Genomic DNA, 15,810 nt, shown 5'->3' with positions numbered 1-15,810 from the left:
CATAAATATTATACTCATAATATTAACTTTTATATACTATATATAAAGTCAAAACTTGAAATAACTTCGATTATATGTAATTTTCACTTCTTGTTTTTTGCCCTTAACCTTACTTAATTTTTACAAAAAATCATATAATTCTAAGCAACCACCACCAACACATTAATTAACCATATATCTCACCTTAAATTAAATATTATCATAAACACACAAAAAATATAATAATAAAGTACATTAACACAACAAATACATTCCAATAAAATGAAACATATAAAAATTGAATATGTAGTATGATACAATATTCACTGAAAGTCACAAACCCACTAGTTATAATTCATATCCGAATAATAGCATATGCATTGATAAACAATTCAAATGTTTGAGTTAACTCTTTAAAAAAGATGGAGTTAAAATAGGCAAAAATTAAACATGTGAGTTATTACTTGATGAAACCACTTTCATATTTGATTGAACATATTATTTTATTCTAGATCTTAGCTTATCAAATTATTATGAGCATAAATTATTATGTTTGTTTTACGACTTTGTTAGGTTCTTTTTTAATGAACCTTTTATATTGGTTTGGTTTGTAATTCTATACATCTTGGGAGCAACCCTAACCAAAACAAACTATATATTTAAAAAAATAATTTTATTATTTCACTAAAATTTACTATAAATAACTATAAACTAAATAATTATAATTTTAAAATAATAATAAAAATATAATATAATATTTAATTAAAAATAAAGTTATAAATATGCGTGTACGATTCAATGAGGCGTATCATACCAACGAGTGTTGGTTCAAGTCGTACATGCTTGATTTTCCTTAAATAATGTTTCAAGTTCGAGTCTTCTAGATGAAGAAAATACATAATGGGAGAGTTTGACCCACATTCGTACCTATGAATATTTTCAGCTCAAACAATATTGTTTCAAGTACAAGATACTGGTAGAAAACCAAAAAACGAAGAGGATCAAAAACTCATTTTCACTCTTTAACTATTATTATAGGCATTTATTACAAATATTCTCACAATACATCTAATATTTGAGCATGTTTATTCAAAATGATATTACAAAATCCGAAAAAAATTAGTTTCTTTCTTGACGAGATAACCTAGATTGCCCAAATAAACAAACTCTTTTTGTCCCTCGTCTCCATCTACTACCTTCTGCAAACAGTATAAATAAAAAGTGAAACCCAATTTTATATCATTACTCTACTTTCCAATTTCCAATCCTCTCATTGGAACCAGAAACCTTTCTCTTCTTCCAATTCCTAATCCTCTTTTTATTTTGCCGCTTCTTCTCCTTTCAATTGCTCCCTCAATTTCTAGGGTTTCCTTCAATCTCTTCACATGGATTCCGATGATGATATGCACGACGCCAACGATGTGGACTCACTCGATGACGATTTCTACAGTGGCGAAACTGAAGATGCTCCCATTGATTATTACAGCGACTACGATGATGATGATGATGATGATGGTAATGGTAATGATGATGACGATGATTACTTTGACGACGGTGATGATTCCGATAGGATCCCCGAGGTATCAACCATTCTCTGTTATTCTTTGCTTATTTATTGTTAAACATTATGTTCATTGTGTTATTCAGCTGAGAGTGTTGTCTATTACTCTATTTGGACTAACCTTCACAAATAAGAGTGATTGGATTCGAGTACTGAAGTAAAGAGATAAAAATAACATATTTTTTAAGGTTTAATTAGTTAATTGCTTTTTTATTGAATAAAATTAGGAACTGTTTCAAAGCTTAGGCCTTGTTTTCTACCTGTTTCTGGAGTTGTGGTATTCTTCTATAGTAAGAATCTAACATGTGCAACAGCTCATCAGTAAACATACATGAATAACATCGATTAAACATGTTATATAATCAGAAAACATGACCACACTCTTCTAAAGTACAACACATTTAAGTTTTGTTCCTTTCTTTTAAATGGCGATGATATTCTATTAAATTTTATTTATTTGAAGTGAAGAAAATCAAGTTAAATGATAATACAGTTTTCTCTTGGTGCCATATGGATGAGTGCTACAATTCTGTGTTCAATGCCTATGCTGTCGCCTGTTACTCCATATTTTTTCTTAGTGATTATATATCTCTTCTAATTTATGGATATCTCTCTGGTTTTCAGCAAAATTTCACCATATTGAAGGAATCGGATATCCAGCAAAGGCAGGAAGATGACATCAATAGAGTAGCTGCGGTTCTTTCCATATCACGGGTTTCTGCGAGCATCGTACTTCGTAATTACAATTGGTAAACTCATTATGTTTCAATCTTGTATTAATTAATGTACCTTATTTTTGTGTCTATATTTTGCTGGTGCATTGCTAAAGGAGAGATGAATTGATTTTGCAGGAGTGTCACTAAAGTGCATGATGCATGGTTTGCTGATGAAGATCAAGTCCGAAAGACAGTTGGTTTGTTGGAGAAACCTGTTGTCCAGCATTCCAATACTAGAGAGGTGAGATACAGGTGTTAGGGTTTTTAAATCAGGTTGCTAATGTAGTTGTTTTTTTCTTGTCCTCTGCTGCTTGGGTTCCATTTGTATTTCACTTTTTTTCTTCTGTGGTCAGTTTACTTGCGGCATCTGTTTTGAAACCTATCCTCGTGCTAGGATTGAAACTGCTTCTTGTGGACATCCCTACTGTATTTCATGTTGGGAAGGTATTGCTCTTGTGCTATCCTTCTGTTCTTATGACAACCAATACAGTCTAGATCCCATTATGAAATTTTGCATTTTGAATGTATTGGGCACATTCAAAATCCAGTGGCCCAATGCATTTTTTGTTGGTAATATAGTCCGAATACATATAAATTTAGTAATCTTTCCCTTACCTTTCTCTTCTGCTAAATAATGTTCCTATCTTGCTTTTGACATGCTAGGATATATTAGCACATCAATTAATGACGGCCCTGGATGTTTGATGCTGAGATGTCCTGATCCCACTTGTGGTGCTGCTGTTGGTCAAGATATGATTAATCTCTTAGTATCTGATGAAGACAAAGAGAAGTATGCTTGTTACCTTCGTCGGTCTTACATTGAAGACAATAAGAAGGTATGTCATAGATAATTGAATTTAGGAATTCATAATGATAGTAAAGGAGTTTACACTCTCATTTGTCCTGCGAATTGCAATTTGTCTGCCATTATGTTGTTTTCTATTTTTCTTTCAATTTATGTGTTCTTATTTCATTTTTTTTGCATGGGGTTGAATTGAATGCTATCCACAGTATTCATAGATATGGATATCAAATCCTAAGTTGCATGGTGAATGGTTCAACAATTATCACATTTGAATATTTGATGACAACCCACTCTTATTTATATCATGGTTTTTTGTTAACTATTCCTGCAAAAGCAATTTTTTTTGGAAGGTGATATACTTAGTTTTTCTATTAAAAACTTGTTTTTTGGGAATCCTAAATATGTTCCCATGGGCACACAACAGAAAAACTCTTAAATCAATATTGTTTTGGATGGTTATTAGTTGAAATGTATGCTTCATTTTGTTTTTTATCTCATGGTTTATCTGTCATAATAATCTTATTTATTTTGCTTTCTTTGTTTTGTCTAGACCAAATGGTGTCCTGCTCCAGGTTGTGAGTATGCAGTTACTCGTGATGCTGGTAGTGGAAATTATGATGTATCTTGCCTCTGTTCATATAGCTTTTGCTGGAATGTAAGTTGCGTATGGATTTTTCAGATTGTTATAGCCATGCATTTTAGAATATTCTTGTTCCGCTAACTTTGATAAATGTGCCATTGGATCTACAGTGCATTGAAGAGGCTCATCGTCCGGTGGATTGTGGCACTGTGGCAAAGTGGATTTTGAAAAACAGTGCAGAATCTGAAAACATGAACTGGTACATAATATATTGTCATCTCTGCATATTATTTTCTTGCTGTATCTGTTGCCATTCAATGAATGTCAATTGTTCAGATGCCAACAGAAACTATAGATATGATGCCTAATTTATGTCAAGGTCAATGAGGTTGCTGTTTTGATGTCTAGTTTTGGTGGCTGTATCAGTGCCCTGTTTTCATATTTGTATGCATTTATGTCAAGATGCATGTATTATTTTGTGTTCTAAGCTGATGAGTTTGATGATTCCGAGATCTCTCCTTGGACATGGGGAGGATGTAAAGAAATGTGGTTTTGACCTAGTGTTTCACTTAAGTTTTTTAACAAAGGATTTACATGGACCTAAACATGGTATTTGAAATGAAGGATGCTAGTGGCTGGGACATCAATGTTGAATCTTTGTTGATGATAGTTTTTTTGTGTGTCTAATTATACCTTTGTAGTGGTTATTGTTATATAAACTGGAGAATGCTCTGCAAATGTTTGCTCCTACAGATTTATGTTAGTAAATGCAAGGACCCAATCATTAAACTGGGCATTTTTAATGGAGAAAGCGTTAGGACTGCAAAATTGTTCTGATTTACTTGAATCAGGTTAAACAATGTATTATGAGGTTTGAATCCCTTTAACATTATTTTTGGTATAAACCATCTGATATCTGGACAATGCTATTATCACAACAACCAAACCTTATTCGCACTAGGTAGGCTCGGCTTTATGGAGCAAATGATGTCATAATGCTCTCATAAATCAAGTCCATAGACAGACCATTGATATCTAAGTCCTCAATTATTTCTCCCTTCTTTTTCTAGCTCTCCTTCTACCACTAGTAACTATGCGACCTTTATTGGAGATTCTACATGTTTCCTCCATACATCGCAAAACCACCTAAGACGAGATTCTATCATCCTTTTAACGAGATAGGTGATACAGTTTAAGTTTTATTGTGTAGGTGTTCTGTTCATATGCAACCCGGGAATTTCTTTAAATACTTAAGGATGGCTTCAGGTGTTGGGAACCTTGGCCCCTCTTGTGTTGGGAGGCACTCCACCTGGTGTGGTCTTCTGGTGGCCTTGTAACAAAACTCCATTGCTAATTGCATCAAGGACAAAACCCTGCCCATGTAAGAACTTTTTGGCAAAGTTATACATAGTCAGTCTTCAACCCGAATAAAAGGCCAAGGTTGTGTTAGGAATTTAATAGCCAACATAAAACCTTGTAGAATTTAAAATCAAATGGTTTTTTAATTATATAAAACCCCCTTACATTATCTGAATGATTAATGAAGTTATTAGAATAATCAGGCCACCCCAAAAGCTTGTACCTGAACACACCTACTCTTGCCAAATTGTCAACTCTTCTAAAGTGTGAAGTTTTCAGTATTGGATATCTGCGAGTGGTCCAACTAGGATAAGCTCTGATATTATATTAGACTAATTTGGTGTAACTCCACTGAAAATGCTAACTCTTGTGGGTAGACTAATTTGGTGTAACTCCACTGAAATACTTTGTGCAATATATCTAACTTATGTAGGACCTTAACAGAAATAAGTCACACAGAACAGAACAATATAGTTTATGTTTTGACCTTTACAATTTTATTTCATCACTCCTTAATTCATAGTACATTAGAATTATAGTTTCTCTTTATCTCTTTAGTGGTCATTAATTTACTTACAAAATATTTCACAGCTCTGAACAGGCCATGATGCTTTGTCTTGTATTATTCACAATTATGTACAGTGCTAGAGCATGGCCCTTTGGAAACTTAAGACTTGAAATCCTCAGCTAACTGTTAATTTGATGACTTTCAGGATACTTGCTAACTCAAAGCCTTGTCCCAAATGCAAGCGACCGATTGAAAAAAATCAAGGATGCATGCACATGACTTGTACACCACCTTGTAAATATGAATTCTGCTGGTATGTTTTTTTTGAACATTATTAATTCGCAGGCTTCCTCTTTTCAACCCCTTATAGCTTCTTTATTGTAGAAGATTTGTAATGATATCATGCAAATAGTCAGTTTATTTTCTCTTTACGGATGGGTACATATTTTAGCACCATTAACATCTTACGATGTGTTGAAATTGATTGATCTTATACCAATGTTAAGTTAGTATAATATACTTATATCTACATAGGTTATGCCTTGGTGTATGGTCAGACCATGGTGAAAGGACTGGTGGTTTCTATGCTTGCAACCGTTATGAGACAGCTAAACAAGAGGGGGTGGTAAGGCACATAGAAATACTCAACTCGCTTGATTCAGTTTTCAGGCTACCACTACCCTACATATGTTTTGATAGTGATATCTGCTTAAGAACTAAATTTTGTTCCATGTAGTATGATGAAACTGAAAGAAGAAGAGAAATGGCAAAGAATTCGCTGGAGAGGTATACACATTATTATGAACGGTGGGCCAGCAACCAATCTGTATGCACCACTTCATACTTATTCTGTTCAGTTTCATATGTCTAGGAATTTGTTTTCCTCTAGAGTTTCTAAATTCATTGCTGAATAATTTTAGATTTTGCTCGTATCCCTGCTGTTTCTGATGCTATATGATTATTTTTATTTCTCCTGCAGTCAAGGCAAAAAGCTCTTTCAGATCTGCACCAGATGCAAACTGTTAATGTATGTTATAAATACATTTGTTGTGTTGAGCCTTGAGCCATCTTTTTCCTTCTGTATATATTTTTTTGAAATTTTTTTGTTCTAGGTTGATTTTCTGTATTTGACAACTTCAAAACGTTTTCTGCAATAGTTTATGCCTGATATTTTTTGCATGTTTTTGCAATTTTCAGAAAAAAAGGAATATAAAATGATAAATTTTAAAAATACCTCATTTTTTCCTTGTAATAAATCAGGGAATGTAGTTTTGAAGTTGCTGTGTGCAACCTTTGAATCTATGATTGATTTTGTTTTTGGCATATCATTGAGATGACTAAACAAATTATACAGCTTCATAAGTCTTCGCATCATTCATGAAGTTCTGAATCTGCTTTTTTCACTGTTAAGGTGTTTGTTACTTTAGATGCTCCTATGCCAAAAACATTACCAAATATACATTCTGCTGCACTGCTCTAGCAATTTCTTGCTACTAACTTGAGCTTAGTTTGTGTGTTCCTAGGGATCATAGTATTGATCACTGATCCTTCATTTTTTTGGCAGATTGGGAAGCTTAGTGACACACAGTGTCAGCCTGAGTCACAGCTTAAGTTCATCACCGAGGCTTGGCTACAAGTAAATGAATGTTTTTAGTTTTGTTAGATCTTGAATTGTAAAATTTTCAGATTGCTTTTTAATTATTTATGAAGAATTCAGACATTCTTTTGGCCTGAGTGGACATTTCTTCACAATCTTCCATCCCAAGGCACAAATGAAGTTGCAGTTTATTGAACTATTTTCTGAAGCTGGTTGTTTGATGAGGATTTTTTGGTTATGAAATAGAAGGGCTTCCTAATCCGTTTTCATGTTTGTAGATAGTTGAATGCAGACGCGTTCTGAAGTGGACGTATGCATATGGGTACTATTTACCTGATCATGAACATGCTAAAAAACAGTTCTTTGAGTACCTACAAGGTTTTATTCATCAACTTGAATTCATGATAACTTTGTTGCATTTGTGGTGGTATGCCCCCAAATAATAGTCAACTATATTTTTTGTTCAGGTGAGGCAGAATCTGGTTTGGAAAGACTTCATCAATGTGCCGAAAAGGAACTGCAGGTATTCCTCAATGCTGAAGGTCCATCAATAGAATTCAATGACTTCCGCACAAAACTAGCAGGATTGACCAGGTAGATGTTTCTGTTTGTTAAGCCTTTTGCGTTTCACTTATTTTTGTTTATTTATATTCTTTTTAGGTTATGATTGGAGTTTGACTTTAAATTGGTTATGTTTTGCCTATATTCCCCTGGAAAAGAGACAAGCCATTGAATATTTTATTTCAGGCTAAAATGCAGTTTTCTCCAATTTACATGAATGTGCAAAAATAATTGTTCTGTTAACTTCCATCCAAAATTCTAACGGTGTTTCTTATGTGATAGATGTTGTCCAACGTGTCATTACATATGTCGTTCCTATGTATTAACCAACATTATACAGTGCAGTTTTTGCTTCTCATCGTTTTTCATTTGTGCGGAGTCTCCCCCTATTTTTTATTACCTTTTCATCCTCTAACTTATAAAGTTGTGCAAAAATGATCCTCCTTTCAATTGCCTAATATAAACAATCACAATCTAATAATTTATGCAATGATAATTCATCTTCTTGAAGTTAATGTAAACTATGTGGTAGATGACAATAAATTTATCATTCCCATGTGACACAATAGAGTATGGTTTTGGTCTGTTAATTGTCGCTATATTATTATATTTAACAAAATTAGACATTCATAAAAATATCTTTAATTAACTGTAAATAATCAATCATAGAAAAGATTATTTGAATAAAAACTATTTTTATTTGTTTGAAGAAAAAAACATTATCATATCCATCTAATCACAAGCCTATATTAAATTATTATTAGATAGATTACAAAATTAGAAAAGAAAGAAGAATTAAGGTTTACTATTTAACACAATAGTATTCTCACATTCTTTTATTGTTTTCCTTTTTCTCTATAAGCATGCATTGGTTTGTCCTTAGTGTGCACGGGACAACAAGCACTTCACGTTCAACTCTAGAAGATGAAGTTGTCATTTCATAAGTTGTTAAATTCTTATTAGGTATATTGAAATATGGACCATATTTGCACAATCATGTAAGTTAGATGATGAAAAAAATAAGGGGAAGAGTTCTGCACAAATGAAAAAGATGAGGACCAAAATTGCACTTTATAATTAGGAGTGCCGTGTAGGAATGACACATGTAATGTCATGTTGGACAATATCTAGCCATGGGCCACCACATAGGAAATACTGTTAGGGGTTTTGGATGGATAATTATCGGAAGGACTATTTTTGCACATTTATGTAAATTGAAGGATGCAAATCGCACATAATAAACTAAGGGGACCAAATTGTATTTCATCCTTTATTTTATTTACCATATATGGAATATCTACAATCTCTAGTTGAAGAATCTTTTTTTATACAATCATAAGAGGTGCAACACTCTAGTTGGAGAACCTAATCCTGATAAAAAAATTGTACATCACACTATCTAGCCCACTTCAATAGAATCCATACATGTTTAGATTCCAGTTAATTATCTCCTTCCTGTTTCTAAGCCTGTCAATTTGGTTTAAGCATGCAGTTGGTTATTGAAATAGCATATCAGTGGCATCACTCATAACCTTCCCCAAATAATCTGGTTTGACTTTCTAATCCATTTACTTTGGCAGTGTGACTAGAAACTACTTTGAGAATTTGGTTAGGGCATTAGAAAAAGGTCTATCTGATGTGGGTAGTAATGGAGCTAATTCAAGCGAAGCAACGAGCTCGAAAAATGCTGCAGGAGGCAGTAAGAGAGGCGGAAGAGGAAAGGGAACCATTCGAGCTAGCATGTCCAGCAAAACGACTTCTGATAATCTTTGGTCTTGTGAACATTGTACCTATGCAAATGCCAAATCTGCCACTACATGTCAGATGTGCAATCAACAGCGTCGATGAAAACTTCGATCCTTCTTTAGAATACCAGCCTTCTGCTTTAGGTCAATGTGCCATAAGATGAAATGGAGTTAATCTATTACTTCCTAGTTTTATGCTAGCTCATTTCCTAAGGCTATTTAATGTGAACAGGATGAAGGAGGAGTAAAGTCATGCAAGAAAGTTTATCCTCAATTTGAAGTGTATATATAGTGTTTTATCTTAAAGTTTACCTACTGGGTTTATGCAACATGCTTCTTTAACTGAATATTGTATACAACACATGCTGGAAGATAAACACAAATGTGCTTTGTTTGTGTCCTGATTTCTGCGTATGTGAAACCCCTCCTTAGCTTCTATAAGATATACATTTGAGTCACTTGTGTATAATAAGTTCCGGTTTATTGCTTTTTCTGTTTGGATGGGGGAAAATATGGGGTGACTCAATGCATGAGGCTTTCATTTAGTGGGGTATGAGGAGAGTAAACGTAGTCTTACCCAAAAAATAGTGGACACATTTTTTTAAATTAAAAAGTTATATAACATTTTGATAAATAAATAACAAATGATAAGATAGGAGGTTCATTAATATTTGAAAAGAATTTGGAGTAGAGCAGAATATAAGCTTTCCAAAACTCTAAATAGTCAAGTCTGTACTTTTTACATTCAATCTAACATTTCATATGGATTATCATTAAACTAACAACTTGAACGGTTGTATAACTTTGAAAAAGAGAAATGATTTATATATTAATATTATCAAAGTTTTTGGATTGTCAGTATATTATATATTACCCATTTATTAATTATTATTTACTATTAAACAAAAATAATATATACAAATAGTGGAAATATAGTAATTGTACACAAAATTTTAAAAAAATGATGTTTTCATCTTAAAATATTGATTAATAAAAGAAGATTGAATGGTCTTCTTACCTCACATGCTAGTTTAAAATATATTGGGTTTGATTTTTCACTTCTCATTTCTATTTCTATTTCTATTTCTATATCAAATTCCATCATACAACACTCCCATCAAGATCAAGTAATTGTCATATAAATTGCAGAATTACTCTTCTGCTTCCAAACATTGTCATATATATAATTTAAGAAATTAATAAATAATGTAAAATTTGACTAAAATAAACTTATTTAATTTAATGAACATTTGAAAAAAAATCAAAGATCTGAAAAAATAGAGTGTGCATAAAAGAGAAATAATAAATAAGAGTATAATTAAAAAGTAAAATATAAATATTTATTGATTTTCTAAAAGTTAAAAAGTATATTTAAAATATTTAGTTAAACCGTCTAAAGAATATAGTGAAATATTATAATTTATTATCCTTCCTTTGATTGCTGAAAGTTAATAAATATAATATATATTTATACACCAAAAACTAGAAATCAAATATACTCATGTGCTGGGTTTTATTTGGAGAATTAGAAGATAAATATCAATGATCCGTTACATAATTAGAAAATTGATTAAATCATTCATCTAATAATAACCAACATAGACAAAAATAAAAATAAAGGCAATAACAAAAATAAAAATGAAGCTTTTTAGCCAATAGTATTGATTCAAAAACCGCGTCAGAGCGCGAAAAAACCTCCTACGTTTGATTTGGTTACATAAATGTACACTTCACTCTTCTCTTATTATCCTTCTAGGGTTTCTCATTCTCTCCATTTTCATCTCTAACGTCATTTTCTATATACTCAAAGGTAAGTGTTTCTTTATTCTTCTTTCTCTTTTAATACACATGTTTACGTGCCCATCATCATTTTCTTATTCATTTATTATATATATATTGCACTTTGATCATTTTGATGATTTCATCATCATACTGATCACTGCCATTTGATATGTATTATGCCTTGATTTATGAACTGATAGTAGTTTTCATCCACTGTATAGCTTGTTTCTTTGATCCTTAGCTACTGTCTTTTTGTTCTTCACTTGGATTGATATCTAGGACTAATTTTTAATCATATAACAGTTTATATCTATTCGGGACATCTTCTGGTTTGATGTCCGACTCGGATATCATAATGTTAATGTTGTTTGGGAGATTTTTTATTCTATGGCAAATGATTAAGTTGTAATATGTGATGTTTTTTTGTTTTGACTGAGATCACTTAGTTGAATTGGTTGATTTACAGTGTTACACTGTTTGGAACTTTGGATTGATTCCCTTTATCCTCATTGTGATTTTGGTAGAAGCATTCTTGTTAGAGGCTGAAAAGTGCAGCTTTAATCTTAACATTTTTGTAAATATGGGATATTCTTTTAAATGGTATCAGATCTTTAAATAATCATTTTTTAGTAAAATCTAACCAGCTTAACATTAAAAAATTACAAGTCGTTTTTCTCTTACCAAATATAACTCTTTTTTTTTCTTTTTAGGAAAAATAGGTATCTTTTTAACAAATATAACTCATAAAATAAATGTATAATACCTGTCAAATAATGGAAGTCTATTTTCCCTTCTTCTAATTTTCTCATTCATTGATATATTCGAAGTTATATTTCCATGTATTTTTCTTCTCTTTGAAACTTTAAAAATATGACATTTCTGACATTATATACCAACAAACAACAACATTTGATCACTATAGCCTGTAACCCTTTTACATTTTGGCTTTGATATCTCAGTTTCTTTTCCTTTATTTACATTAATTGTGATGTTTAGTGTATATCCAATTGTTTTGAAAGAGATACTTTCAATTTATCTCTTGTTTACCAACAAGACGTTGGTCTAGTAGGTTAAAATTCCACTGGATCCTCAAGATCGAGGGTTCAATTCCTAGGAACGACATTGTTGGGAGGGGTAGCCACGAACCCCGAAAATAATTAATTTCTTACCAGAAAAGGTGATGGAATACCTTGGTAGTAACAAAAAAAAATTATGTGTTGTTTGTTTTGTTTTTTCCCCTTCTTAACTATTCCCTCAAATGGTCAATTATCCCTATGTTTCTTCTGTTAAACCATTGTAATTTATCATGTAACAGATTATCTTATCCACTAGCATGAATTTAACTGGAACTGAGACTCTCTACATGACACTTGAACCTAAACAGACATGTCACTTTTGCAATCTTAGAAACCAAGTTTCAGGTATTTACTCCAAAGTTGAAAACAGTAATTTATCTGATAAGGACAAAAGTTATTATGCTCCATTTCTTCTTCTTGGCCTTGCAAATGAGTTCTTAGCTCTTTGGTTGTTCCTAGTAGCAAGCTCTTGCTTTCTTTTCAGCAAAAATCTCAATTCCTTTGGCAAGTATAGAATAAAAGCTGCAGAAGAAGTATCTTTACCTGATAGGATTGTCCCAAATGCAAGGGCAAATATAGAGAACAATGCAACTTGTCATAAGTATGATGCTTATTCTGAGATTTCATATTTGGACAAGATTAGTTACTTGGATTCTTTGCTCAGTATTGAATTAGAGGAAGATACTGTGTGGCTCTCAGATTCAAAATCTTATGAACTATGTTCACTTGAGGACCCTTCAACTCCTCTTAGCAGAAAGTATGATTCTTTGTCTGAAATATTAGATATAGGGTCACCTAATTACTTGGATTCTTTGCAAAGTCTTGAAGGAAAAGAAAGTGTTAGAGAGAGTTACTTTGATTCTTTACTCAGTCTTGAAGATGAAGACACTGAATGGCTCACATTTGAAGACCCTTCAAGTTCAACCTCTCTTAGCCAAAAGTGTGATTCTTTATCTGAATCAGATATAGGGTCACCTAGTTACTGGGACTCCTTGCTAAAACTTGAAGAAAAAGACAATGAATGGACTTATAAGGGAAATTGCAGTGCCCTTTCTTCTGTCTCTAGTGTTTCTTCACTCACTACTACAGTACAAACAGAAGAGTTCTTTGGGGATGAACCACTTTTTTGGCCATTTGAAGAGAAACTCAATTGGAATTATGAGAAACCATGGACTTCATTTTGTTCCTCACCAAGGAAAAGGCTTGTGTCTGAAGCTACATCATCACCAACACCAATGATAAAGGAGTGTAAACAAAAAATCAATGATGCCCTATGTAGTGTAAAAAGCACGTGGTCTAAAAGTTCAGCTAAGATAGTAGTACCTCTAGAGTGTGAAGATCATCTCAACAAGACTTTTCTTAATGAAAACTTTGCTTCAAATTTCAATGACCTTCCTTTGGGATTGGAATATTTGGCTATGGATCAAGTTCTTCCTATTGAGGCATTGATGGGACTCAAGGAATTTGATGGACATGAAGGGCTTGATACAGAATTTTATGGTGATAATGTTTTTATGCTAGACAAATCTCTTCAATAATTCAAGCATATGATCATAGACTATGACTGCAACTTAGTGAGTTATGATATCAGAACTTTTAGGCCCTTAATTCCCTTAACATAACATGTATTGTATATTTTCTCTAATTGAAGAACAAATATATATGTTAGGGCATGATTGTAGATATATATAGGTCACTGTGTTCTATACTTTCAGCTGAAATAGTCTTTTAGCTTAACTTTTGGGCAGTGTTGATACATTAGTAATCACAATTTTGATGTATATCATTTCACATCTTTATGGTTTTAACTAGTCCTGCCAAAATTTCTTCACATCTTTATGAGGCAACTTGATACAATGGTAAAAGGGAATGAACAATTTTGTGTTAATTAAATAAATATGGGTTGATGTGTGTCGTGTAATATTATACCGAGTCCCTCACAGAATGAAGTAATAGATGTGTATGTACAATTTTACTTTCACAATAGTTATGAGGTTGTTTCCAAATTTTGAACTCATGATCTGTAAGTTACAAGATAAATAACTTTTCCATTAGATTGAGATCCTATTATCTAAGTTTATTTTTTTTAAATTATGAGTTTAATTTTATGGTTGAAAAATTATACTCTCACTAAACATGTTTGTTTAAGGTGGAAAACAACAATGTTCTTTTTTATTATTTTAATGTATATTTAGGATATTTAGTGATTCGTAGAATCGAATAAAATAAAATGGAATGGAATATTGGAATGGATAACAAGTTAAAATATTATTGTTTGGATACTTTACGATAGAATAAAATATTAGAATGAAATGAAGTGAGTAATAATTTTTTTTGATAAACAAAGAAATTGGATTAAATCACAAGGAATACTGACCCATAGGAACAACATGAACTAGAACAAGACTAAAGGGAAATCAAAACAAAAAAACCAAAAACATTAAAAAAGAAAAAAGAGAACCAGAAAACTAGAGGCAACCCACAATGCAATTCCAGGGGTCAACACACGAGAATAAATTACAATTCAGGGTAGAAGAAAACCAAAGACAAAACCTTACCTTAAAGTTTAGTTTGGGAGCTGGATTTTGGAGGGGAAAGAATGGAAATGGAAGGCTTAAACTCATAAGTGTATTTCATGACTCCCAAGCCTTCCCTTTCCCTTCTTTCCTCTCCAAAATTCAACTCTCAAACTAACCCTAACAGAATTCAAAACATTAGAGACATTAAACCCCCTACCCCAGAAGTTACATCATTTCTCGCCAACCATAAAGACCAACCATGGCAAACCAAACCATCCTCCAAAGATTTGTTGCTTTAGCTTTTCGGCATAACGACATATGATAAACAAAACCAACACCACAAGAAAAGGGAGATGAGAAGGACGAGCCAAGAGTAAAAACCTAACCAAACTTGGGTTGTACCATAAAAGCCTTCATCCACTAAGAGGAAAAGGAATGGAGTCATAGGGTCAGCTTGCCTAATACCTCTAGACACTGAGAATTGATATGATGGGAAACCATTAATTAGGATAGACATAGAAGTTGAGGATAGACAAGCTTTAACCCAATTCCTCCATAAAACTGGAAAACCAAACCTACGCATCATATAATCCAGGAACCCCCAATCCATAGAGTCATAAGTTTCTTCACTTTCATAAGAAAACACCCTTATGGCCCTCTCTTAGCAGAATGAATCACTTCATTAATGTTCCACATTAATAATTTGATTTCATGTCATTTCACCCAATGCATAAGTACGTGAAATTGATCTAACCATCCTATTTTAAATATTCCAAACAATGAAACCAAGTGTACTAGAAAATCTGCCATAATTTCCACATCATTTTATGGTTTTGTTTTGGTCTTTGATAACACTATCTTCATATTAAGTAAAATCCACATTGACCACTCCAAAAATTTAAACTTTTAGCATGCACTTTAAATTTGTCCATTGTCTTAGTCATTGTTTCATTATGACTAATTGCCATTGGAAACGTTTTGGTTATTTATTTAATATTTTATTTTGTTTTTTTATACAATTC

General features: G+C 32.4%; 2 protein-coding genes across 2 annotated transcripts; both read left to right on the top strand.

Annotated features, from left to right (window-relative positions):
* Positions 1,234 to 9,869, top strand: LOC109351297 (probable E3 ubiquitin-protein ligase ARI7). Its single transcript, XM_019592737.1, has 15 exons — positions 1,234 to 1,559; positions 2,165 to 2,289; positions 2,392 to 2,497; positions 2,610 to 2,700; positions 2,920 to 3,092; positions 3,612 to 3,716; positions 3,812 to 3,900; positions 5,714 to 5,821; positions 6,043 to 6,133; positions 6,245 to 6,334; positions 6,488 to 6,535; positions 7,073 to 7,144; positions 7,384 to 7,483; positions 7,573 to 7,699; positions 9,247 to 9,869. The coding sequence occupies exons 1-15, from the start codon at positions 1,365 to 1,367 to the stop codon at positions 9,512 to 9,514; spliced, it is 1,788 nt and encodes a 595-aa protein (XP_019448282.1). The 5' UTR covers positions 1,234 to 1,364; the 3' UTR covers positions 9,515 to 9,869.
* LOC109351002 lies at positions 12,496 to 14,039 on the top strand. Its single transcript, XM_019592311.1, has one exon. The coding sequence runs from the start codon at positions 12,527 to 12,529 to the stop codon at positions 13,805 to 13,807; it is 1,281 nt and encodes a 426-aa protein (XP_019447856.1). The 5' UTR covers positions 12,496 to 12,526; the 3' UTR covers positions 13,808 to 14,039.

This window comes from Lupinus angustifolius, chromosome LG06, assembly GCF_001865875.1.
Source record: "Lupinus angustifolius cultivar Tanjil chromosome LG06, LupAngTanjil_v1.0, whole genome shotgun sequence".
Lineage (NCBI taxonomy): Eukaryota > Viridiplantae > Streptophyta > Magnoliopsida > Fabales > Fabaceae > Lupinus > Lupinus angustifolius.
This window is presented reverse-complemented; position numbering and strand designations above follow the sequence as displayed.